Source organism: Thamnophis sirtalis, unplaced genomic scaffold, assembly GCF_051295495.1.
Source record: "Thamnophis sirtalis isolate CommonGarterSnake01/CBP01778 unplaced genomic scaffold, rThaSir2_p1.2 scaffold_4, whole genome shotgun sequence".
Taxonomy (NCBI): domain Eukaryota; kingdom Metazoa; phylum Chordata; class Lepidosauria; order Squamata; family Natricidae; genus Thamnophis; species Thamnophis sirtalis.
The window spans coordinates 62,524,820-62,549,906 of NW_028261384.1; the positions used below are offsets into that span (position 1 = coordinate 62,524,820).

Here is a 25,087-nt window from a genome sequence, read left to right on the forward strand (position 1 = left end):
TTTTTCCATGTCTGAGCCCTCATAGATCTTAGTAAGGTTTTTGTCTTCATTAAAAGTATACAATGTTATTTTCAAGTACTAATATGCCTAAGTACACACATATTGTTTAATATTCTGCTATTTAAAATCTACATTCTGCATACAATAAATTATAAATTGTACCTTAGTCTTTTCTTCATTTTCCCTATAGTATTCTGCTAATTGCTCTTCTCTTTCCTCAAAGACATCTTTTAGAGTATCCACTTGATAGATTAAATTGTTTTTTTCATTATCAAGCTGGGCATTAGAAACCATGGCCTTCTTGTATTTCTCTTCAACTTCAGCAAGTGACTCCTAGAAACATTTTATTCCTTTATTTATTAAGCATTATTTAAATAGAAGCACACAAAATGTTCCATACTTAATCATGTTATTTTTCTAGTTAAGTATGTTTAAATATGCAAGTCAATGAAATTTTAACATGCACCTGGACATTTAAGGAATTGATTTTATTATTTTCTTTGCCAATGCCAGCAATTTAAGCAAGTTATTTATAATAGTTTTAGAATACAGTTATGTTAGTTTGATCTACCAAAAACAATTAGCAAGTAATTTTTATATTTATGTATAATCATTAATCACAGCATTTTTTTCATAAACTGAAGTCTAAGAAATGCATATTTCTGTCTTTAACTTCTTTCAAACTTCATAGTCACCACTAATATTATGGCTAAGAAATGACTTTAGTCCAATAAGAAATGACTTTAATCCTATCAAATTCAACTAGTGGATTTTTTGAACAGTAATATAACTTTACAATTGGGAAGCAAAGTTATATATAAATTTGCAGATACACACACAGAGAGAGAGAGAGAGAGAAACACACAGACACACACAATAAATGGTACCCCTTGGTGTCCAAATCTATACCTGAATGGTTTGAGAGTATTAGTTTAAAAATGAATCATGCCCCTTCCCCCAAAAATGGTATTGACTTTTGCATACTGCAATTTTTTTAAAAAATGTTTAAATATCTAATAAAATTTATGTACATTGAACAACTTTCATACACAGTGAGAATAAGTCAGACAGACTTTGAAAAGAGTTTTATAAGGGAAGATGAAAAATTCATGAAAAACACAGGACTTCAATGACTATTTATCCTGAAGATTTAATATCAGCTTCAGTCTAGGGATGATATGCTTTCAAATACCAGTTTCAGGGCAACACTAATAGTAAGATATCTCCAACAAAATAGTAACATGAGATGATTCTTGGTCAAAACCAGCAGAGCTGTTCTTATGAGTAGTATTTGAATCAAAGAGTTTTAAGCACAAGTGAAAAGTGTTTACTTCCCACTCATTGAAGAAGGATCAATAAAAAGACAAAATTATTGAAAAATCAAGTCACATTTTATGTACAACATCCTTTAGATTCTAAAGTTTAGGAAGTGTCCTGAATGTTAAATGTACAATATTCAGATAATTTTTTAATATAACATACTCATATCTATAACCAATAATTCTATAAACAAAGATTGACATTTGGCCCTGGAATCAAATACACAAATATAAGCCTTATTTTGCATTTTCTTTCTAAATGATGTATTTGGTATGTACTTCATTTATTTTTTCTTTACGTGCTCCTCATGTGACTTAAAGAATTACTAAAAATTATCTAGTGGTTTATTACTTCACTTCAGAACAGAATTCTAATTTTAATTTCACTATCAATTTCTAACAGAGTGGTTCCTAATTATTAGTCTTATAAAATGTTTACTTGACAATTCAAATTATTGAAAGGAAATTACATTATATAATATTAAGTACTTCAATTATCCTACTTCAGAAATACTATGTGATGACTTAATTCTCTGGAGAAGGCTCTAATGCTGAGAAAGGTGGAAGGAAAGAGAAGGACATACAGGAGCAATGTGAATGGACAGAGTTACAGTGGCAATAGATGCACCATTGGAAGACATGAGTTTAGAAACTGAATGTTACTAAGAAAATCTAATTATGTGGTCACTAAGAATTGACACCAATATGATAGTACTTGATAGCACAATCTATTACTACTACTATTAATACAACATTTGCTAAATAACATAATTCAGCAAACTGTCTTTCACATTTGCAGCTACTGAAGTAAAAGGTAATATACACTAATAACTATGTACAAAACCCATTTTCCAATTTACTCATTGGACACATCCTTAATAAAAGGAGTAATTAGTATGTTAGTAAACTCTTAATGAAATTTGCAAAAATGTCATTACCACAGTATTACCATAGTGAGTACATGCTTGGGAGAAACCTAATACCTTTAGTTCTTTAAGTCCCTGCATGTATCTCCCCTCTACATCTTGTATCTGGTCCTTAAGATCATAGATATCCTGCAGGACATAGGAATGAACCATTGCATAAGAACATCATAAAGATTGATTATATAATTGTATGATTTAAAAATTAGGTGATTTGGTGTAAGTTTTACTATCAAATTACAGATTAAATTAATGATATATCCCTGATACTTGAATATGACATAATAAAATTTAAGTCAGTATTTCTTATACAGGCCTATGTACATTTAAAATACAAAATCTCTGAGAACACCAATTTCAGATATAAACTGTTCACAATCTTATTTTGAATACAAATCTGAAAAGGTGCTTAATGACATTTGCAAACTAAAACATTATAACAGCAGAGTTCTATATACTGGTAGTCCTCAACTTATGATTGGTCGGTTAGAAACCATTAAAAGTTGTCCCTAACTTAAAGCAGGGCACTACAAATCAGATTCAAAGTTCTGATGTGTGAGCCCCCTCTGCAATGACATAACTGAATTTCAATTATTCAGCAACACAGCCACTTTTATGGGCATTTAAAGCATCCCATAATCATATCACCTCATTTTTTTCTTCAGTTTTGCCAAAAACTGCACTTATTTCTAGTTTTTGGTACAACTGAGTCCATCAGGAACCACTGCTTTACTTAACACACATGGCATTCACTTAATGTTTGCAAAAAAAAGTTTATAAAATCAGGTTGGTCACATAATCAACTTGTTTTAAAATCATTGCAACATACGGTGTCAAGAACTATAGAATTTTAGAACTATGCTAAATTATATTACCCTTTTAGTAAAGTTCTGCTTCCTTCTTATAGTAAGATAAGAACTATGAGAATCTATCTTATTAAGAAATGGTTATTTACAAAATACACTCAACCGATTTTAAAATTTTGAAAAAGTAAATACATTTATATAGTCACAAGTGTAACTAGATAGGGAGTCTATCTGTTATATAGATTTCATTGTTCATTGTGTTATATTATTGTTATTTTAATATGTATAGCCACTTAGAATTCCATTGGTAAATTACGACATAGATAATAATAAATCATTTAAAAAAAACTGATAATGTACCGTATTCCCTCATTTAAATTTATGATAGACAAATGTAGCTACATTACATTCAACTACATTATTTTCCTTCCTTCCTTTTCCTTCCTTCCTTCCTTCCCTCCCTCTCCTTTTCGATCTTCTTTCTCTCTTCTTCCTTCCATATTGCAAAAATACAATTATGCTTCTTAAGCTAGTCTATGATTTGATTGATACAAATATATGAGTTTTCTTTCATTGTTAACCAATAAAAATTTCTCACCCGTAATTCACTTAATGAGGTATCAGGATCAACTAGGCTGCTTGTATCTCCGCTTCCTCGTCTGGAAGAATTTCCACTTATAGGGGTTGCTGAATTGCGAGATGCTGGCTAAAGAAGACAATTGTTTTAAAATTTCCTTTATATTTTAAGAGTTTTCTTAGATAAATATGTAAATAATATATCAATCCAAAAAGAATATTATAATTTTGAACAAAAATATTTTCATATATAGACCATTGTAACATTAAATGAATTTATTGAATCACATCAGGAAATGTTAAACATATGTCTTTTCCATTCAATCTGACCTAATGGTTTATTATTTTTTTCAGATTTCATTCCATAATTTACTATACAAAGTATTCAGCAGAGGTACTTCACAAATTACATTAGTGCAGATGAAGCAACTCTATTTGAGTATTAAAATTGACTCAATATTTCAATAACGTATCTTGTTGTTTTGAAAACTTGCTCTGGTCCATCAGACCTCTAAGTAGAAATGTGATTTGTGCATTTGCATACAAATTGCACAATTGGGAACAGATTTTGAAACAGCTGCACAAGTTTTGCAAAGTTTGAAGCCACTTTAGTGCTTTCAAAGCAGGTGTTTAATTTATGCTAATTAACTTTGCAAAATATTTTGCATAGGTTTAATTGCATAAATTATCCAAATTACTCTACTTGTAAAGACGTTAAGAAATAATGAAGACAACCAGTGATACACAAGAAAACACATCCTTTCTGCATGCAGGGGATCTGAAGTAACCATATTTTTTGAACTATAAGACCCACCTGACAATAAGAAGCATCTAGGTTTAAAGGAGGAAAACAAGAAAAAAATATTCTGAACCAAATAGTGTAGTAATATATTTAATAAAATATATCAGAATAATATTTCAACCATATAAAGTAAACAGCAGTATTAAGAACCATCATCACTGTTATTATGTTTGTTAAGTAAAGCAGTGATTCCTGATGGACTCAGTTGTACCAAAAATGAGGAGAGACTCACTCTTCTAATTTTCTGGAAACCTAAAGAACTCATCGTCACTAGTAGCAGAATTAAGAAAGTTCAGATGCTCACAATCACTACTATCACTTTCTTCGCTATCTTCATATATGTTACTATCTTCAGTTCCATCTAAGGCATTGCTAATGCTACATTTTTTGAATGACCGTGCAACAATTTCGTCCTTCACTGAAATCCATGTTTTAAACCATTCACAAACTTGAGTGATAGTAGGCCTCTTCATTCATCCAGTAGGAGTCAGATCATGATTATCACCAGCCATCCATTTGTTCCACTCTTCTCACATATAGATTTTAAATGGTTTGTTGATGGAAACGTTAAGAGGTTGCAACTGGCTTGTAAGACCCCCAGGAATTATAGCTAGATGAGAGTCTTCACTTCTTTAAATCTCTTTGTAGTGGTTTTGCTAATATGTGCTCTAAACTGGTCAAGCACTAATAAAGTAGGTTTTTTTAGAAGCTCTCCAGGACACACTTTTTCAATCCATATTCTCATTCCATTTTGTCCATCCATTCTTTCTCATGAACATGGACAACAACTCCTCATGGAATCACTTATTTTGGAAAGGTTTTCCTTTTGAAAATTAACATTGGTGGCAATTTGGTGCCATCAGCACAGCAGGACAACACAACCGTGTAATGTATTTTCTCATGTCCTGAGGTTTTCACGGTTATGCTTTTGGCACCTTTAACATCAAACATCTTATTAGATGGCACATCATAGTTTAGCAGGACTTCTTCCATATTCCCAATCTGGCCAATTTCAAAATTATTTTTATTCCTAGCATCTATTACAAATGTGTGAAAAAACAGAATCTTAGATTCATATTCTTTTTGGCATTTTTGCGCAATTCTAGTTTTGGTGCACATAGCAAGGCCATATTGTCTCATAAATCTGTGGCACCACGATGGTGATCCAGTAAAATCCTGAATGCCTTTCTCTACAGCAATGCATTTGGCTTCATATATTACCATTTTTGTAGAAGTTACGAATCCATTATTCCGGTGACGGGTGATCCATTCTTTTATGTCCATCTTTCATAGCCACTTTGCAGCAAGCCCATGAAAATTGTGCTTACTTTTATCTTTTACTTTTTGCAGCTGATCCACCTGTTTTCTCTACTCTTTTATCATTTTTTTCAGTTGGACATGGTCCAAAATGTCTCTGTGTTGCTCTGTTTCCATGTTCCTCAGCATATTTTACTACTTCCATTTTAAAAGAAATTTTATATGCTAGTCTTTTCTGATTTGACATCTTTGTATGTAGCGTGAGGAGGTACCGTAATATTTTTCTGCAAGAAAGAACTGACAGCAATGTGTCCTTTATTGTTATAAGAGCACTATAGCTGAGAACATCAAGGAGAACATTAGACACTATTCATAGGAGCGTATTTTGTTTCTGTAGTGCCTCCTTACACCCCCAGGTTTGTGTGTGGTTATGAAAGTAAAAACAAAGGAATGGCCAACTGGAATGGTAGTCAGATTTCAGATTTTAACCATGCCAGGTGAACAGATAAGATCTTTCTGATGGATGCTGGCTTAAATGGATACTTGCTTCGATGATCCAGGCAGCTGGGATTGCCTCTCCCCCCCCCCCCCCGTGTCTCTGCCTTCCATTGCTGCTGGAGGAACCAGAAAAGCATCCAGCAAGGTTCCTGCAAGCTTCCTGTGAGCCAGGCAGCTGGGATCGCCAACTTGCCTCCCTCGTCCATGTATTTTTGCACAAGGCTTCCCTGCCTCGCCTTGCTTCAACTGCTTGCCCTTCGCTAATGGATCCTGAGCGTTGTGCTGCAATGGAGAGGCCAGCACAAGGGAAAGACGAGGAGTAGGAAAAGAGGAGAAAGTAGTCTCCTTACCTCAAGCTGTCTGATTTGTTGCCCATTTCTCCATTGACTTGTCTTTGATGGCCAACGCCGAAAGGCAGGAAAAGACCTGCTGGGTTGGGTACCCTTCCTCCCCCACACCAACACACCATTCCCCACCTGCCACCCTTAAATTGCATTGATGGCTAAGTGAAGGGCAAGAAGCCTTGCCATGCACAGCGATGGGGGGGAAAGGGATGGCAACAAGAGCCTATCTCTCTCACCCTAATGAAAGTCAGCGGCAACCCGACCACTTTCCTTGTTCGCCTTCTCCAGCACTTGGAGCTAAGTGTCATCCATTCATACCTCTCTCTCTCCATGTCTCTGGGCTTGCCACCACGCAGACCAGGAAAGGCGAACTTGCAGCAGAGTGGCAGGCAGTGGCAAGGCATCCTCGGGAAACTGCTCAATGACCTTTTGCAGGTCTGGCAGACATAGAACATGCCCAGGCCAGCCAGTGCTGGGATCAGCCAGTTCTCTGAACTGCACACAACATTAACAACTGGCTAAATCCTACTTCTGCATTGCTGCCTCACCCAGGGAATGCTGAAGCCTTCACAGCTGATTGGCAGTTGGATCAGCCTCCCGGAATACCACCAATAAGCTGTCCCAGGATCAGCAGAGGATCGCTGCTGCCTGTCACCACTGCTACCACACCAACTCCCTCCCACCAAGTATGCAAATCCCCAGCTATTGCAATATTTGGGGGAGGGCCTTCTTTGTTGCTGCTCCGGCCTTCGGGAACGATCTCCCCGCTGAGATCCGGACCCTTACTACCCTTCCGGTCTTCCGTAAAGCAACGAAGACCTGGCTGTTCCAGCAGGCCTGGGGCTGTTGAATTGTCCAGCCCCATTTCAAGTTGTGGATGTTGTTGCAATTTTAAACTGTTTATTTATTTATTTTTATATTCCCCCTCCCTTTTTATTGTAAGCCGCCCGAGAGTCTTCCGAGAGTGGGCAGCATACAAAACTAATAAATAAAATAAAATAAAAATAATAATAAATAAAATATTTGCTGTAGAAGATGCATAGACATTTTCACACACTTGGGGGTGGGGGTATGTCTTATAGTCCAAAAAATACAGCATATATTTTGAGTGGCATATCACTGTGTACTGATGATTTGAAAACCAATCTGTTCAAAAACTCACCCTTGTGTATAAATCAGAATATGGTTTGTCAGTCCTCTCTTCAAGCTGAAAAATATTTTAAAAAATTAATGTTTTAAATTAATTTCAACTATATATTTGAGTTGAAAAGATTAGTTTTCATCCATGTACATATAACTAGAATATTAATATAATTGATTTCCCTTTTTTCCCCTAATATACTATCTTACACAAAGAGTCTCTAAATATAGTCCTTAATCAAACACATTATAAATAGATGAGAACAAATTAAAATTATAATCCTACACCAACTTATCTAAAAGGAAGTCTTTTAATTTTAACAAAAGTATTACATTGATATATGCACACTTCAAATTACATCTTCATTCAATAGACATATCAGTATTTTTGTTAGACTGAAATACATTAACTTCTACTTCCTCTATGCAAAATACTTTTGTATGCAACATTAGAAATTGTACAATGTGATTTAATTGATAAAGAAATTCTCTTTAAGGGCACACATATGTAAATTCTTTCATCAAATTCATAATGCTCTATATTTGAATATCTATAATTCACTTTCACATTATGTCCATGGCTGTAGAATCATAATGAAGTTTTTGGCAATATTCCTTTCTTAATTATTTTTAAATAAAATCAAAATGTTTTGAATTGGAATTATCCATTTTTTGAGTTAGAAACATCTCATTATCTATAGTTCACTTTTTCCATGAAGTCAAGATAGCTATTTCCTGGTTTCCGGGGAGTGGCCTGTCGCCGGTCGGCAGCTTAACAGAGCTGCCCCCAGAATTCAGGATCGTTATCTACTCAATATCAAGAAGATAACTCTTTTTTCAGACAAGAAAAAAGCAGTGAGGAATCTCAGCTGGTAAGAATCTTCTTTGAAGTTCATAGTTTGTTTCTTTGTGAGCTGTGGACGGAGGGGGAGGGTCAACCCAAAGCTGAGTCATTCAACTCCGACCTGAACTTCGCAGCTGTTATTCACAGCACGAGACAGGATCCCCTCCCCCTCAGGACAATCTTTAGAAAAGAGACTATTAAAAATCAATACGAGCAAAGACCAACTTGTGAACTTTTAAACCTTTCTCTATCTGAAATACCAGCTTCAATGTTATAAAAACCTCTTTTGCTTAATTGTCTTCAAAATGGCGTTTACAGCTTCTGCATCTGTTATCTCCGGCTTCCTGCTACAGAAGTAAAGAAATAATCTCTTATAATTTAATTAGAGCTACTCCCTTAAAGCTTTCAAGACTCTTTGTTGATTCAGACACATTCCAAACATTCTAAACGGACTTTCTTTTTTGAAATCCTCCGTAAAACCCCTTGGGGAAAAAAAAAGAAAAAAAAAAGAAGGGAAAAAAAGGGGGGGGAGGAATTTCTTTTTCTCCACATAGCACAGTGGATTAGTAATTTAGAATAAATAATTAAAACCAAAATATAATGGCATCCAAATCAACCTCTGTTAAATTACCTCCGAAAACGTCTCCCATACCTGGCACAAAGTTGCAGCCCCCACCATCTATGCCCCCTAGTGGAGATGTACTAACAAAAGAATTTTTTCTGGAAATGTTCAAAGAATCCAGAGAACAGAACTTAGAAATGTTTAAAGAATTCAGAGAACAGAATCTAGAAATGATTAAAGATTTCAAAGATGAAATAAGGAATGAGATGGAAGTTCTATATGACAAATTCGATACCAGGGTCACTAAAATGAATGATAATATGATGGGAATTGTAAATGTGATAACAGAATATATTTCTGGAATGGAAGATAATTTAGAAACTCTCAATGAAGCTAAAACTAACCTGATATCCAAAACTGAAGTGGTGGAACAAAAAATTGATAATGCTGAAAAACAAATTATTATGATACAGTATAAGCAGATGGAGCTTGCATTAAGAGTGAGGGGGCTGCGTGAAGAAAAGCAGGAGAACTTAAAGCAAATGTTTTCTGAAGCTTTTGACCGTCTGGTGGGACAACCGGGATCCAATTTTGATTGGCAGATTGACAGGATTTTTCGTGTTAACTCATGGGCGGCAAAACAAAGGCAACTTCCCCGAGACGTGGTAATATACTTTGTTACAAGAGAATCTAGAAATATGATACTACAAGAGTCCTACAATACTAAGCTTCAAATTGGTGGACAGGACCTGATTGTTCTGAAAGAAATACCGCCTCAGATGCTAAGAGCCAGAAGAGATTATGCTTTTCTGGTGGAAGAGCTCAGAAGGCGCCAGATACAGTACAGATGGGATGCCCCATTCGGTATTATAGTTACAATGGACAAACAAAGATATCGTCTCAGCTCTGTATGGAAAGCTCGTGATTTCTATCATAAGATTCTGAAGATGGGATACCCTGAACCTTCGGGATATGGTGAAAAACCACGAGACGAACAAGATAAACAGCAAACCACACAACCATTAGATAAAATGTATCATCTCCCTCTTCCGGAAGGGCAAGGAGTCAAGGAAAAAAGATCCAACCGCAAGACCACCAGACAAACGGATAAACAAGCTACTATGCAACAATCTCAACAATAATTGGCCACTGACCAAGGAGCTACTGCAACAAGCTCAGAAGCTGTGGGAGGAGCCAAACCAAAGGTGAGACAGGCCTTGCGGGAGGCTCTAAAAAAGCTTCAGGCAACCAAAAATGACAACTAAGATTTTGACATGGAATGTTAACGGATTGAACTCTCCACAGAAAAGAAAGAAAATATTTCATTATCTTAAACAGTTTAAGAATGACATAATTTGCTTGCAAGAAACTCATATCAAATCAACCGATCAAAAATATTTGTTTAACCCCAAACTGGGCCAACATTTTGCGACCTCAGCCATGGAAAAGAAAAATGGCATAGTAGTATATTTAAGAAAAGACATTAAAGCTGAGCTAATTGAAGCAGATCCCTTTGGAAGATATATTGCATTAGATTTAATCTTAGAAGGGAAAAAGACGTTACTTTTGGGAATTTATGCTCCTAATCAACAACAAGATGGATTTTATAGAAATCTCCATGCTAAACTAGTACAGTGGGATTTTGAGTCTTGTATATTAATGGGTGACTGGAATGGCGTGATCGACACCAAAAGAGATAAGAAGACAGCTCGCCCGAACACCAAATTTCGAGCTAAGTTACCCAAACCCTTTTTTGACATGCTGGACGACTTTGAATTGCGAGACGCTTGGCGCGAGAGGCATGCAGAAGAATATGACTTTACCTTTTTTTCCAATAGACATCAATCTCTTTCAAGGATTGATTTTATACTAATTACAAATGATTTACTTTGTAGGGTGAAGAAGACAAAGATTATGGCGAGAGTTCTTTCAGACCATAATCCAGTCTGGATGGAATTGGGAAGGGTAGCCCAGGCAAGAAGGTCCTGGAGGTTGAATGAAAACTTATTTAGATATGAAAAGTATGTTAATGATTGTAAAAAATTGCTATCGGAATATTTTGTCTTCAATATGAACAAGGGTACATCTTTGGAATATGTATGGGATGCAAGCAAAGCGTATATGAGAGGAGTATTAATGAATATAAATAAAATACATAGATACAAACAAGGGCAAAAACGAAAAGAATTGGAAGAGGAAATTAAAGGGAAAGAGTCAGAATTAACATTGAATCCAGGAGATACAAAGATTAGGGAAACAATTGCTATATTAAAATCTCAGTTTGATATGCTGATCTCTGACCAGGTAGCTACTAGTTTATTATATGCTAAACATAATACTTTCTGCAATGCAAATAAACCCGGTAGGTGGTTGGCTTATCAGATTAGAAAAAAAAGGAAAGCTCGAAATGTATCCAAATTGTGTCACAGAGGGAAGGAAGTGTTTCAACAGGAAGAGATTCAAAAGGTATTTCGGGAATTTTTTACAGAGTTGTATAAAGGGGATAAAATTAAGGACGGAGATATAGACAAATACCTAGATAAAGAGAAAATCCCCCTAGTCAGAGAAGAACATAGGCATAAGCTGAACCAACCTATAACCTCTGGGGAAATTTTGCAGGCAATTAAACAATTAAAGTTAGGGAAAGCACCAGGCACAGATGGTTTAACAGCTGTTTATTATAAATATCTACAGTTAGAAATGGTAGAACCCCTCAGAGAACTATTCAATAAAATTCAATCGGGAGGGAAAGTGCCTCCTTCGTGGAAGACTGCGTTCATATCGTTGATACCCAAAGAAGACCAAGACCTTACCCAACCAAAAAATTACAGACCTATTTCATTACTTAATGTAGATTATAAAATTTTTACTAAAATATTAGCAAATAGGCTAATGGGGGTAACTCAGCAACTGATACATACCGATCAAACTGGTTTTATACAGGGCAGACAGATGAAGGATAACGTTAGATTAATTATCAACGCTTTAGAATACCTGGGAAAGAACAATCAAATCCCGGCCGCATTCATATTTTTGGATGCGGAGAAAGCCTTTGATCGAGTTAATTGGCAATTCCTGCTGAAGACATTGCAAAAAATGCAGATAGGAGATGGCTTTTTACGGTCAATTGGTGCAATATATCAGCAGCAAACAGCCCAGATCATTGTCAATGGAAGTCTGACAGACTCCTTTCAAATTGAAAAAGGTACAAGACAGGGCTGTCCTCTGTCCCCATTATTGTTTATTATAACTTTGGAAATACTGTTGAATAAGATACGGGGCCTGGGCGGTCTAAAAGGGATCAAAATTAGACAGCAAGAATATAGAGTTTGTGCATTTGCGGATGATCTGGTTATAATATTGGAACAACCGCAGGAATCTAGTAGGGTATTATTGAATAAGATCAATCAATATGGTCAAGTCTCGGGATTTAAAATAAATCTAGGAAAAACCAAAATAATAGCTATAAATATGACTATCAAACAGAAGGAAGAACTGGGGGCGACGCTAAGATGTGAGGTAGTTAAAAAAGTTAAATATCTTGGAGTTAATATCTCAATCTCAAATGGGAAATTATACAAGTATAATTATGAATCACTTTGGCATAGTACACAGTTGGAGTTGAAAAGGTGGGAAAAACTGCATTTGTCCTTGCTGGGTAGAATAGCGGCAGTAAAAATGAACATTTTACCAAAATTTTTATTTCTTTTTCAAATGTTACCAATACTTAAAAGAGATGCGAATCTTTTAGAATGGCAGAAGGGTATCAACAAATTTGTGTGGGCAGGAAAGAAGCCGAGGGTAAAGATGAAAATAATGCAAGATGCACGTGAAAGAGGAGGATTGAAATTACCTAACTTAAAATTATACTATGACGCAGTGGCATTATCTGCAATTAGTGATTGGATTCATCTAACTAATGACAGAATTTTGAATATCGAGGGATATGATTTGTTATATGGTTGGCATGCTTACCTGTTATTTAACAAAAAAACGGATAAGAAATTTAAAAATCACATCTTAAGAAATGCTTTATTGCGTGTTTGGAAGAAATATCAACATAAACTAAATGATAAAGTGCCCATGTGGGCAATTCCTAGACATGCAATTGAAAATATGAATGTAGAACAAAAACACGATAGAACCACCTATAGACAACTTCTTATCTCAGAAAGAGGGGTGATGGAACTAAAATCTTTAGAGGTACTTAAAGAAGAGAAGGTAGTTCAAACGTGGTTTCAGTATGGTCAACTACAAGCTAGGTGGAAAACAGATCAAAAAACTGGCTTTGTAAAAGTTGAGGATAATCTGTTTAAACAAATAAGAGATCAAAGCTCAGTGCATATAAAGAGGATATATAATGTATTAGTACAGATGGATTCTGAAACGGAACTGATTAAGGATTGTATGATAAAATGGGCTCAGAATGTCGAGGAACCAATATTGCTTGAAACATGGGAAAGAATCTGGGTAAGAAATGTGAAATTTACACAAGCACAAAACTTGAGAGAAAATTTTTATAAGATGTTTTATAGATGGCACCTAGATCCTAAAAAGCTTGCCTCTATGTATCCAAATGTTCAACCTAAATGTTGGAGATGTGGTTCTTGTGATGCTACATATTTTCATATATGGTGGACATGTCGTAATGTTAAGGCATTTTGGATAAAAATATGGTGGATCCTGCAAAACATCTTTAAAAGAAGGATAAAATTTACCCCCCAGCTGTTTTTACTGGGTATATGCATTGATTTTACAGTAGCAGAGACTAATTTGATCCTGTATTTAATAACGGCAGCAAGACTCTTGGTGGCGCAGTATTGGAAGAAGAAAGATTTACCCACAATTCAAGAATGGACTTTGAAAGTTATGAACTTAGCCGAAATGGCCAAAATCTCAGCATATCTCAAAGAACATTCAAACGAGAGATACAAAAGAGACTGGAAAAAGTGGATTGATTACATAAAAAGTAAATATGGGACTAAAAAACTCCAGATAGCTTATGCTTAGTATCAGTAATAATTTAAATTGTTTAAAATTTGGGTAACAGTAAGAAGCTGAGTTCAATGTAGAGATATTTCAGACTGTGATTGTTCAAAAATTATACCACGTATGGTCTTTGGGAAGTCGGGGGGAGGGAAGGGAGGTGGGGATTTAGGGGGAGGGGGGAGGGGGGAAATACAATATGTGTTAAATTCCATGATTGTATTTGTATACTGTGGCTTTTCAATGTTAGTGCGAAAATAGTACAAACCGAATATACTGGAAGGTAATAGATACCGAAGGAAAGAGTCGAGTGAAAGAAGAAGGAGGGTGGAGAGGGTGAGAGAGAGGAGGAGGAGAAGGGAGGGAGGGAATGGAGAGGGAGTGATAGGGTTAGAAAGAAGGGGAGGGGAAGTAGGCGTAGAGGGGTGTGTGAGAAGGAAGAATGAAAGTTGGAGGGGGTTGAAAGAGGGTGTATGGCAGGCCAAGGTGGTATACTGGGTTTGTATTGTAGAGGGCATTTTCTATATAAGTGAGGGCCGTGTTTATTATTCAATGTTATATGCCCTGATCAAGCACAGTGAATATGTGATTGTATAGAATGAAAACATAATAAAATATACATTAAAAAAAAAAAAAAGATAGCTATTTCCTAATGAATGGTTTTTGGTAGTAATCCTGTGTGATGGAAAAAGTATAATTTCTTTTTTTAAAATTATTATTTGTTTTATCATAGAAAATTTTAAAAAACAAGTATAATTTCTTAAAATATGAAAATCAAAAGCAGTGTACTAGAAAACTATATTATGCAATATGGCATAATGATGTATTATGGTTCCACCACAAAATCGCGGAGGACAAAATCGCGCTCGACGAAAGCGCGCATTTGACGTCATCACAGCGCGACGAAACATCGCGCTGTGATCGAAAAATGTAAAAATAAAGCTAAAACCTTACCCTAACCCCCCCAAACCTAACCCTAAACCTAACCCTAAACCTAGCCCTAAATCTAACCCAAAACCTAACCATTAACGTAACGCTAAACCTAACGCTAACCCTTACCCTAACGCTAAACGTAACCCTAATGCTCTAAACCTAACCCTAACCCTCAACCTAACCCTAACCCTAAACCTAACCCTTACCTTTATGTGAATTGGCTTGCTTTAATTTTAATTTTATTTCCATTTTTAATTTTTTTGCGTCGCGCTGTGATGACGTCACATGCGCGCTTTCGTCGAGCGCGATTTTGTCCTCCGCGGTTTTGACGGGTCACGATGTATTACATCCTTGTATTTTAAATGTGTACCACTGCCACCTTTCCAGTCATGGGTTGTAACTACATTACTCTTATTTAAACAGATGGAGATTTTGCTTTTCAATATCTATATTCCTCCACTTAATAAGAATAATGTGATTAACAAGATTTGGGACAGCATAGAAGATTTTATTCTTGGCTATTCAGCCAAATTCCCCAAAGCTGCAATAATTATAGGGGGGGACTTAAACGCTAGGATGGGTCCAAATGATCAAGCATTACATAAGCAGTTTAAGACTCACTATGATGAAAATGTAACAGATGAATCTTTGCATGCCAGACAATTTAAAGACCCTAAAGCTAATCGGGCAGGCTTATGTGTAAGACAAATGACTGAACGTTTGGATCTGTGTATCCTTAATGGGTCCCCATGGGGCGATTTTCCAGCAGAATATACTTACCGGGGAGCAGGAAGGAAATCCACAGTTGACTACTGGATAATATCATATGACCTCCTCAAGTTCTTACAGAAGATAGAGGTAGACTCGTGATTGGAAAGTGATCATAATACAATACTCCTTACTCTCACATTGCACTAGAATTCTCTAAGGGCAGGCACAGCCTACCTACCCAGATTAGAAACTCAAAATACCCAGGTAAAAATTAAATGGAACGAGAAAAACGCTAAGGAAGTTACCAAATGGATGTTAGCCCCTGAAACCATAGAATTACGTACATCTCTACTAAGAAATAACTGTGGGGGATCTTACCTAGAGGGATTTGAATCTTTAATTGTAAACTTGAATTCGGTTCTCAGTAACAGATCACTAGCTCACCCCAAAATGCTAGTTTCAAAAAACAAAAAATGGTTTGATAGAGATTGCGTTCAACTAAAAAAGATATATAATGAAGAATACAAGAAAAGTAAAGGTGCCCCCTCCAAGGAGCACACTTATTACTTAAAGCAGCTAAAAACACAATATAAGAACCTTCTAAAAGAAAAGAAAAGTGCGGCCTGAAGGAGTCTTGGCATAGACTAATTAGGGCAGTCAGGACAAAAAATACATCCCTTTTTTGGTACATCACCAGGGGACTGGGAAAACCTCCCCTACCCTCTACAAATCAGGTTCCAACTCATGCCTGGGAAGAGTACTTTAGGGAGCTTTATACAGATCCTGACTATGTAACCAAGGAGAGCCAAGCTAGTTTGGACCACACTCCTCACTGGCCCCGTTACACCAGAAGAGATATCCCGGTTGATTGGAGCCCTAAAAGCTAATAAGGCACCCGGAGCTGATAATGTCCTGCCAGAAATAATTAAAAAGAACGCCAGTTGGTGGGCTCCATTTTTAGCATCACTGTTTACATTTATAGACAATACAGGCCATATGCCTAGAGATTGGAGAGTAGCAATTATCATACCAATTTATAAAAAAGGGAATAGAAATGACCCAGACAACTACAGACCCATTAGTCTTCTAAGAGTTATTAGTAAACTGTATGCCAAACACCTAAATTATAAACTTCAAGATTGGCTAATTTCAGGGGGGATAATCAAAGATGAACAAGACGGTTTTAGAGAAGGAAGATCAACAGTGGATCATATCTTGCTACTCCACCATTTAGTACAAAAATACACACATAAAAAAATCCTCACTTTTTGTGGCCTTCATGGATTTTAAACAGGCCTTCGATTCAATATCCAGGATCACCCTCTGGGAGAATTTAAAATGCACCACTTTCGATAAACGCCTCCTCTTCCTCATATAAAAATTGTATGCCAATTCCACCCTGAAAGTGAGGTGCAATCCCCAAGGGAGTTTAACCGACTCAGTAGGGGTACAAAAAGGGGTACGGCAGGGTTGCATCCTGTCCCCCTTCCTCTTCAACTTCTATATTAATCCTGATTGATCTTTTACAGAACCCTGATTTCCATCCTCCTAACTAGCACAACGCAAAGTGCCAATTCTCTTATATGCTGATGACGCCGCTATCATTTCACAAACCCCCATAGGACTGAAGAGAGCAATTAGGGCAACACTCGGCTATTGCAGGCAAAACAAGCTGGTCCTTAACTTCGATAAATCAAAAATTTTAGTTTTTGTTAAAAGACCATGCCAATACCCCTGGCAAATAGAAAGATATAGTTTGGAACAGGTTAGAACATTTAGATACCTTGGTGTGGTTTTCCACTCGCTAGAGACACCTGGATCACACATTGCAAGTAGCCATTAGGTCCTCAAATGCAATCAAACATTTCTTTTATACAGGTGGAGGTCAGTTAGTACCTGCTGCCTTAAAACTTTTTGAGGCCAAAACATTGGCACAAATTCTTTACGGGGCACAAACAGGAATCCTTGCAAAGAGAGACTTGTTAGAAACCATTCAAACAAAATTCCTGCGAGCCATCTTAGCTGCTCCCAATGGAACTCCAAATGCCCAGTTAAGAATTGAGACAGGCATGCCTCAAATTCAAGTAAGAGCCTGGAAGATGATGGTCATTTATTGGCTTAAAATGCATTTCTTTCCAGAGGGACTGTCCCCACTAGTGTTGACTGACAATTTCCCTTCCGCCTGGAAACAAGCAATTGATCACAAGCTAGGCTCTTATGGGCTTTCACTATTATTCTTAATGTCCTTAGGCTTTGAGCAAGCAAAGCAAGTAGTAATCAATAGAATGAGGGACATGGAGTTCGAAGAAGAACTAAATAGGTTGCCTTTCCACAGCAGGGACAGAATCAAACAGGGTGTGTGGGAATCGGCAAGATATCTAAATGACCTGATCTCTCCAAAACAAAGAATAGCTTTCTTCAGAGCCAGATTTAACATTCTTCCTTCAGCATTCCTCCAGGGCAGGTATAAGAGAACACCTATAGCCGAACACGTTTGTATATGTGGTAAAGGAGAAGTGGAAGATAATTCACATGTACTATTACATTGCGAGCTATACAGAGCTTGTAGATCTACATGTATTCTCCCCTTATTAGAGAGATTGCCAGGGAGGACAGACAATTTTTATCTAGGCTTTCTCCTCCAGGACACTAACCCGGTTACCACGTATGCAGTGGCAAAGTTCTGTGCTGCTGCAATGTCTATAAGAAAAAAATTGGCTACAGTATAGTACCATCTTGTACCAATTATCTGGACATACCTTTAACAATCTTTGGACCATAATGTTATTATCCACTTTTAATGTAAATACTTTTAATTATATTTTAATGTTAATATTTTTAATATAGTGTAAAGACAAATGTACATTGCTGGTCTTTGACCGTAATAAGCATCTTACTTCTCAAGGGGGGAACAAACAACTTTATGGAGAGAATAATTGTTTTAAACTTGATCAGATTAATAGAGGCAAATAGGAAACACTGTCAAAACGTATTCTGGGATTTGCCCCTCATTTTGCCTGGATAAACTTACAACCAGAAATTGTTGTGCCACAAATTTGAAGATCCTTGTATTATACAAATAGAAAAATTATAAAAGAAATATATTTATGAATTGTCCAAACAAATTAATTAAACCCTGGTCTTACTCATGGGTGTAGGGTTTCAAAATGTCTAGTTTTTAGGGAGCTATAGTACCATTGAGTTTGAAAATCACTAAAGTAAATTGTAGGTGAAACATTTACCAAGAAAAAGTATATTTTTAACCAACTATACATAGTAATTTATAATAAAATCAATTACTGTATTACACAGAATATGCCAACTTGAATAATTTATTCCCCATCATTTATCTACTTGGACCCTATGGAAAGTAGAACGAAAGGATAATATCATCAAACAGGAAAAAATATCTGTTGATAGTTTGTCCTTATAACAATTGGCATAATGATACCTTGAAAACAATTATTACTTTTGTGTTCTGACCTCCTCCTCCGTCCAGTAACGACTGCCGAGACAAGCTTAACTGGAATGTACTTTAATAGCAAGAAACCAAAACCTCGGTGGCTGAAAGCCAAGCATAACAAATAGATAAGGACCTTGGCAGCAACTCAGACAAACTCCGGCAGCAATAAACACAGATAAGGCTTGGCAGCAATCCAGCCTGCCAAGCTCATACAAAGTTCTCCGACATTCGATTCTGTGTTGACTTCTACAAAGAGGGGTGTGTGCACAAGTAGCTTTTTATAGTCTGGAGAGGAGCCTAATGACCACCAGCTGAGCGCAATTACCTCCTGTAATTGCGTAATTGTTCCTGACACCTAGTAGCTCTTCGATGGCGTGCATCCAGGAGCAACTCACTACTGGCCTCCAGCTCACTCTCTCTTGTCTCCTCCCCACTGGTCCAAGGCTCAGGTGCCTCCTGGTGGCCAACCAGCCTCTCTGCGCACTGCTCGGAGTCAGAACCCTGTCCAGGGTCCTCCACATCCTCCAGAGCCGACTCATAGGACCTCTCGCTCCAACAGCTCCTGCTGGGCCACAACACTTACATATCTGTATGCAAACAAGTTGCTAGGTGGTTTGTATTTTTAAAAAGCTTGACAAATACTCAGTAGAAACCTAAAATTCAGGGGGTCAGAAAAGAATACCACTATTAAAATATCCTTTGATATTCTAATCTATAGGCAGAAATCAGGACCAGGAACTCAAAAAGGAATTCATGTAGAATTTTGTCCCTCAAAACTCTAGAAAATACTAATCATTATTTTGACAGTTGAAGAAATCAAAGCCATCTTCCAATTTTCATGTAATCAAGCCCTACTTGAATTGGTGGCTCGGTTTCTTCCTTTTTCGAATTTTCTTATTCATCAGAATAATTTGTGGGTCAGGCTGCATTAAAAAATTTAACAGCCAATTTTCATTGTGAAAGATTATATTTCCAAAGATGGACAATCTTTGTAAGATTAGTTATTCTGAAATGACACTGTTTTGTACATCCATACAATGTGTATGTCTATATATAATACAATTTTCTCATATTATTATAATGGTTGTCTTATAAGTTGTTTGCAGTAGCAGGTCAATAATAAGTTATATTTCCAAAAAATAAATAGATAGCATAGTATGTCAAACATATCGACAAAGCCACAATTTTATCTGAAATGAACACTATACTGAAGTCAGAAATACATTTAAAGAGGCATACTCCAAAAAAAGAATATTATCAGAAAAAATATTAGAACTTAATTAATGCTTACTGTTAAAAGTAGTTGTCAACAAAATAAAATACTGATTTATAAAATTAATTTATTTGTCAGTGTATTTAAATAGAATCCATTGTTTCTCAAACTAGTCTTTATCTCTTTGTCACTGATTCATAGACACACAATCATAATTATACAATAATTCACAAAGAGACTGTGAAAATCAGAAAAAGTGGCAGTTCTAAAAATTAATGGCTACCACCTGAAAGCAAATAAAAAATAAAACAAACTCAGTGTGTACAAAATAATCAGGAATTTTGAAGGATTCATTAATATACTACTTCAAAACTATTTATTATAAATAAGGGCTTAATTTTAAACAAAACTTTAGATGAAAATTTGAAAATGAAGACAAAGAAGAGAACACAAAGCTAAAAGACAAAATTATTTATACAGATACTCCCAAAACAATACATTATTCATTGTATTCATTATGCATACACATATATCCATCATTCCAATCTCTTACTTAGTAAGCACCTCAATCATAGAAAAAAAGTACAGAATAAACAAAAAAACTAAGGAATTAAAGGCATGAGATAAGAAAAAGAAAAGGACATGCATTTAAAAAGGGACATATGGCTTTTCAAAAAAAATCTACATAAAATAAATATTAATCAAATCATCAAATTCCTCTCAATTCAAAGCCTTGCTAAGCACTACTGATGGGGCCAGGGGTGAGTGGGTGGGGGTTATGAAGTCTCTGCTTCTCAATTTCTTAGAATAATTATTTGAAATTGAATTATCATACAACTTTGAAACTACCAAATCTGTCTGAAGTAGAAAATTTTCTGATCTATATTTCTTCCAATTTTTTTGTATCCTTCAAACCAACCTCACTCCAAACAGATCCATATATAATTTCTTGGCTCTTAAAACTTCTCACCTCAACTGCATTTTTCTCTTCCTGTTTTCTGTTTATTTGTTTCTCTTGATATAATCAATTCTCACTTTTATATAAACAAATGGCCTGAAGTACCTATCTCTACACAATCATTTTTGTTTCTTTTCAGAGCATAATGTGATATGCTTGCAGAGGGTGAATGACCCTGGACGGGGTGTCAACGCCGTGAAGGGCGGAAGGAGACATGGTGGCCACTGGATACCTAAGGAGTTCCGATTCAAGGGGGCTATTTCTGCAGAGGTTTGGGACTCATGAAAAAGGCACCACAGGAAATGGGTGCCGGTCATCTTGTGGACACGTCATTCCAACTGCATCCAGACTATCGGAACCCGGGGAAAGGACCCTGCGGTGGGGGATAGTGTTGTGACTCAGCAGACGTCTTCTGTGAATCTTTTCGGGATGCAAGATTAACACTGTAGCTGGGGCTCGTTAGTGGCGTGTTCTGGAGATAAAAGGACGGATGGTGCCACGCCCTGGTTGCAGGAGTCAACGTTCCTTCGTTCGTTCAACATTCATTGATCATTGGTCGTGGTTTATTTGAGAGCACTTTGAGAAGTGATTTGCTTTCTGTAACCCTGATTCAAGGAGGCACTTGGAGAAGTGCATTGTTTTGTAAGAGTTTTTGTTTTGTATTCTGTTATCTTCTTGAAAGAGACTTTATTTCTGTTTATTTTTGGGCTCGCAGCCAGTCTGAGCCGAGAACTGATAAAGAGAGTTCCTTTTAAGTTTGTTTGCCTGTCGTCTGTTAACGAGCAGAGAAGGGGGGACAGAACACAATAGTATCTACATACAGAAGTACGCTTAACTAGTGCACTCAGATAAAAGTTAATGCGCAGAAGCAGCAGCAGGTGACCCAAAATATCCTCTCCACCAGTTGGTGCGTGGATTGGGACCCATTCCCAACCAACCCCAAATCCCGCAACTGGAAAGACTTCTTCTCTTGGGGTGAAGTTTGATGAGAACCCGCAAAAATTGGGATTCTTTGTGGCACACGTGCTCATCTACATGTAAGAGTACGGGCATGATTTTCAAAACCAAGTATCCCACGTGAGAGTTGTTACTCTAGCCCTGGAAGGAGCCACTGCCAGATGGATAGTGACCCAGATAGCAATGCTGTTGCACCAGAACTGTGGAAATTCAACCATTTCATGATGGCCCTGCAACTACGTTTTAAGGACCCCCTCACAGACCGCAAAGCACATGACTGCATTAAAGTTGTGAAGCAGGGACAGAGGCCCGTGGCAGGATATACCAAAGAATTCCAAGGCCTGGCATGTTGTGTGAACTGGCCAGAGGATATCCTGGTAAACTGTTTCAAGAATGGGTTGAGTGATGACCTCTATAATGCCGGGGGGGGGCTGAGATACACCAAACCATGGGATCTCACCGCCGAAGAGACTGAGATCGACATGGCCAAGAATCAGTACTGAGCTGGGCGAGTGTGGAAGAAATCCCCACCCCAATGTAAGCAAGAAATCTTCAATCTGAAAACGGCATCTTCTCTAAAACCCTCAGCCTGTTTCAATTGTGGAAAGGAGGGGCATTGAGCTGCAGAATGCCATTCTGAAACCCCTGCTAGGAAACCAGAGTGCCAATTGGGATTGAAATCTACGAAACCTGACCAGCATGAGAAGGAGATGCCCTGAGGAGAAGGGAGATTGCAGAATCTCCACCCCGTCCCCTCTTTGAGGAGGAAACCCTGGCTTCTCAGCTGGAGGAACCATACTCATTCGGAAGCTATCAGCCCAACCCTGGTAAGAAAGTTTAGGATTAAGGAACCTGAAAAGCCCCATAGATAGCCAACTAGATAGCGAGGGGTGGGGGAGAGCCAGCTTCTTTTGCCACTGAACCTTTACAGATAGGCATTGGGAGCCTTGAAGAAATACTTACATTTATAGTGGCACCTGTCATGGAATGCCCACTAGTCTTGGGCCTTGCATGGCTGAAAAAATGGAACCTCAAAATTAATTGGAAACAAGGCACCATAAAAGTTCAGATGCACTTCCGGGGGGCGTGGCCTGTTGCCGAGGAGGGCTCCACCGAGCTCCTCAGAGATCTGGTCTGTATATCTAAATAAGATCATAGATAGCACCCCTTTTTGGCTAAGAAAGGGGCAGGGAGGATAGCCCCGTAGGTTAGGATCTAATCGTAAGCCACAGCCTTTTTTCTTTTTTGGCTGTGGAAAGAGATTAGATCCGGCCGAAGCGGAGCTTTTATCTCCAGCCATTTCTTCTCAGCTGCCTTTTTTTTTTTTGGCAGCCCCAGACAGGCTAGCCCCCCCCAGGACAAAACAAAGTTTTCAAGCTAGAATTGATACGGGCGGGTCCCACCCCTGTGAGATTTATGTTTTCATTACTATCGTAAATACCAGCACCATTCGTCTTAGAGACTTCTTTGTCTAAATAGACCTCAAAATGGCGATTTCTCTCCGTGGATGATTGATGTACTTAGCCGGTGTTATCTTCCTGCAGACTGCTCCTTAACAAAATAAATTTTTCTTCTTTGGAAATAGAGGGGAGCGAAGCTCTGCTTACTTGCTTATTTATTATGCCACCCAAGTCAAAGAAGCGTCTTGCTACAAAAGAATTTAAAGAATCTTCATTGGAAACACAGCCTTTGTCTCCTATGCCTTCTGCTGGGGAACTTTTAACACAGGAATATCTCCTTAAAATGCTTAACGCTTTTAAGAAAGAAATCAGGGAATTTGTATTGGAATTATATGATGATTTAAAATCTAAAGTTAATCAAATGAAGGCGAATACGTTTGCAGCTGTGTCTGCCCTGTCAGATTACTCTGCTGAAATAGAGAACAAATTGGAAAGTCTGGAGAAGGCTAATTTTAATTTGACTACCAATATTCAAATTTTACAACAGAAAATTAGAGACAATGAGAAACAGCTTATGATGATAAATTTTAATAGGAAGGCATCTGCTATAAGAGTCAGAGGATTCCGTGAAAAGGAGCAAGAGAATTTGAAACAGACCTTTGCTGAAGCCTTCAGCCATGCGCTGGGAAGCCCGGGACTTAACTTTGATTGGCAGATTCGGAAAATCTATCGCCAGAACTCATTGATAGCGGAACAGCGACAGCTCCCGAGGGACATAATTATACATTTCTCTACAAAAGAATCTAGAAATGCGATTGTGCAAAAGCTTCATAATAACAGTCTCCGAGTTGACGGCCAAGACCTGATTGTTTTTAAAGATATTCCTTCTCAGATGCTGAAAGCAAGAAGGGATTACGCCTTTTTAACTAAGGAGCTTAGGAGCCAACAGATTCGATACAGATGGGAGGCCCCTGCCGGTATCACGGTTACATTTGAGAATCAAAGATTTCGTCTTAACTCTGTTTCGGAGGCTCAAGATTTCTATTGTAGGATTCTGAAGGCGGGACTTCCTGACGCGTTTGGAAGAGTGGAGAGACAAGCGGAAGGAGAAGCCGAGCGGCTGGCCATGTGGTTGCAAGATGGAGGGGGTAGCCCCTCCTCCCTCGGAGAAGCAGAAAAACGGAGATCGAGAATTTAGACATTTCAAAATGCTTGAGGACTGAATGGGGGTTTGAGACCTCTCTCCGGTAGAAAAAGCGGACTAATTTTTATCAGAAGGGAAAGCTGGGTGAAACTACTTTGAGCTAGATTTTAAATTAACGTTAGCATAAATTTGATAGTGGTAAACATCAGATAAGCAAGGGATGAGGGTAAAATTTACGTTGTTTAAAGCTT

The 25,087-nt window shown here is 37.4% G+C and overlaps 1 protein-coding gene across 17 annotated transcripts in view; it reads right to left on the reverse strand.

Moving 5' to 3' along the window:
- The window catches only part of LRRFIP2 (LRR binding FLII interacting protein 2), a 194,946-nt gene that overhangs the window by 36,372 nt on the left and 133,487 nt on the right, over window positions 1–25,087 (reverse strand). For 13 of the 17 annotated variants that reach the window (XM_087713025.1, XM_087713024.1, XM_087713026.1 and 10 more), the window contains 4 exons: window positions 7,688–7,732; window positions 3,647–3,754; window positions 2,303–2,374; window positions 163–333 (listed from right to left, as the gene is read on the reverse strand). In XM_087713025.1, coding sequence (XP_087569151.1) covers window positions 163–333; window positions 2,303–2,374; window positions 3,647–3,754; window positions 7,688–7,732 — 396 coding nt within the window. The remainder of the gene's footprint in view (window positions 1–162; window positions 334–2,302; window positions 2,375–3,646; window positions 3,755–7,687; window positions 7,733–25,087) is intronic. The other 4 variants (XM_087713036.1, XM_087713035.1, XM_087713039.1 and 1 more) reach the window with 1 other exon arrangement.